This window comes from Rhea americana, unplaced genomic scaffold, assembly GCF_003343005.1.
Source record: "Rhea americana isolate MKP2758 unplaced genomic scaffold, rheAme1 scaffold_163, whole genome shotgun sequence".
NCBI lineage: Eukaryota > Metazoa > Chordata > Aves > Rheiformes > Rheidae > Rhea > Rhea americana.
Genome location: NW_028185739.1, coordinates 706,732 through 708,383, shown reverse-complemented (window position 1 = coordinate 708,383; position 1,652 = coordinate 706,732). Strand labels below are relative to the sequence as shown.

The window sequence follows — 1,652 nt, the reverse complement described above, 5'->3', positions numbered from 1 at the left end:
GCCGCGGCCGCTGATGAAGAAGCAGGCGGTGAAGCGGCACCACCACAAGCACAACCTCAAGCACCGCTACGAGTTCCTGGAGACGCTGGGCAAAGGCACCTACGGGAAGGTGAAGAAAGCCCGGGAGCGCTCCGGCAGGCTGGTAAGGGTCCGCGGCGCATCCCCCCCCCGCACCCGGCGCATCCCCCGGGCAAGGCGCCGAGCCCGGCGCGTGGGCTCCGCGCGTCCCCTTGCAGCGGGGGCAGCGCGGGGGTCCGGGGCAGCGCGGGGGTCCAGGGCAGCGCGGGGGTCCGGCCGCCCCCGGAGCCGCGGAGCGGCAGCCGGAGCAGTTAACGCGGGTCCGCTCGTGCCCACCGGGAGATCGCAGCTCCGGTCACACACTTGACTGGTTCGAGCTTCCTGGTGAAAGGAGTTTGCATATATCCGGCAGCGCAGAGCAAACACTGTGCTCGAGTCTCAAGGATTTTTCCCTTCCTCTTGCCCTGGAGTTTGGTTGGTTTTACGTGTTGACTCTTAGCAGCGGTGTGCGGAGTGCAAGCAAAGCCGAGCCCCTTGGAGTGCCCCGAGTGTCTGGGTGAAATCGTGACTCTCTGAATCAAATAGCTCAGCCTGGCTGAAGCAAGTGCTTCTGTGTGCAAGGCACAGCTCAACCCAGGGCACAGATATCCAACGCGTTGGAAGTGTGCAGGGAGAGGTGGGGGAGCGTAGCCCCCCGGGAAAGGGGGCTACTGYTGCTCCTGAGCAGCTCTGCCCTTTAGCAATCAGCAGATGTTCAAAGGACAAACTTGCGTGGGATTTCCCTGTCCCCGTGCAGTCTCAAGCTCCCTGTGGTGCAGGATGGGACCTGTGAAAGGWACTCACACCCCAGCCCTGGTGAGACCATAGGGGTGAGCAACAAGGGTCCGCCTGCGAGTAGCATAACTGGCCCAACAGGGTGCGGCAGCAGCAGAGGTGGGTGCGAGACCGAATTRCTAACATGCTGCAAAGGCATGTCAAGGAAAGCAACTGTAAATCGGGGAGGTTTTCTTGTGTAACACACCAGCTCTTAATTAACTCAGATCTGCCACTTCCATTAGCCTATCTGATTCTGAAGACTGCTGTTTTCCTGCATAATCAGGGCCTTGCAGTACAGCTCCCACCCACTGACCTAGAATGATCCCTCCCCTTGGATGGGTGAGAAGACTTGGTTTTGCTTTTCTGCCACTAACAAAGCTTGTACAGAGATCCTCTGAACTGCCAGAAAGCTTGCCTATCTGTGCAAGCCCCTTAGGACAGGCACTTGTTTGCCTAGTAGTACAGCCTGTGATAACGTGAAATAAGTAAATAGGCCCATAACTCTTCAATAAATGCCAAAGATAGCTGAAGGCTTGACTGACTGGTACCACGCAGAACTGGCCGTGTAGAAACAGGAGGCTTAGCCACAAATCTCTCCTCTTCCCACGAATTCTTTCTTGCACCACTCAGCATTTCCGGACCTGTTTAATCTTCAGGCTTATCCTGAGCTGGGTTGTTATTTGCTCGTTCTCTAAGTGGCTTTCACTTCCTAAATACTGAGGTGTGAGAGCAGGTACTACTGCCTCCTCCAGTTCCCCCTCTTGCTGGCTGGGTGCTGATCCAACGCTGCTGGCTGAAGCTGTAAAGTTGAAACTGTT

General features: G+C 56.8%; 1 protein-coding gene across 1 annotated transcript in view; it reads left to right on the top strand.

The window, feature by feature from the left end:
* The first annotated feature begins 6 nt into the window (after nucleotides 1-6).
* NUAK2 (NUAK family kinase 2) overlaps nucleotides 7-1,652 on the top strand; it is a 10,756-nt gene continuing 9,110 nt past the window's right edge. Inside the window, exon 1 of the mRNA XM_085300368.1 lies at nucleotides 7-142. Within this exon, the coding sequence (XP_085156494.1) occupies nucleotides 14-142 (129 nt within the window). The 5' untranslated portion in view covers nucleotides 7-13. The remainder of the gene's footprint in view (nucleotides 143-1,652) is intronic.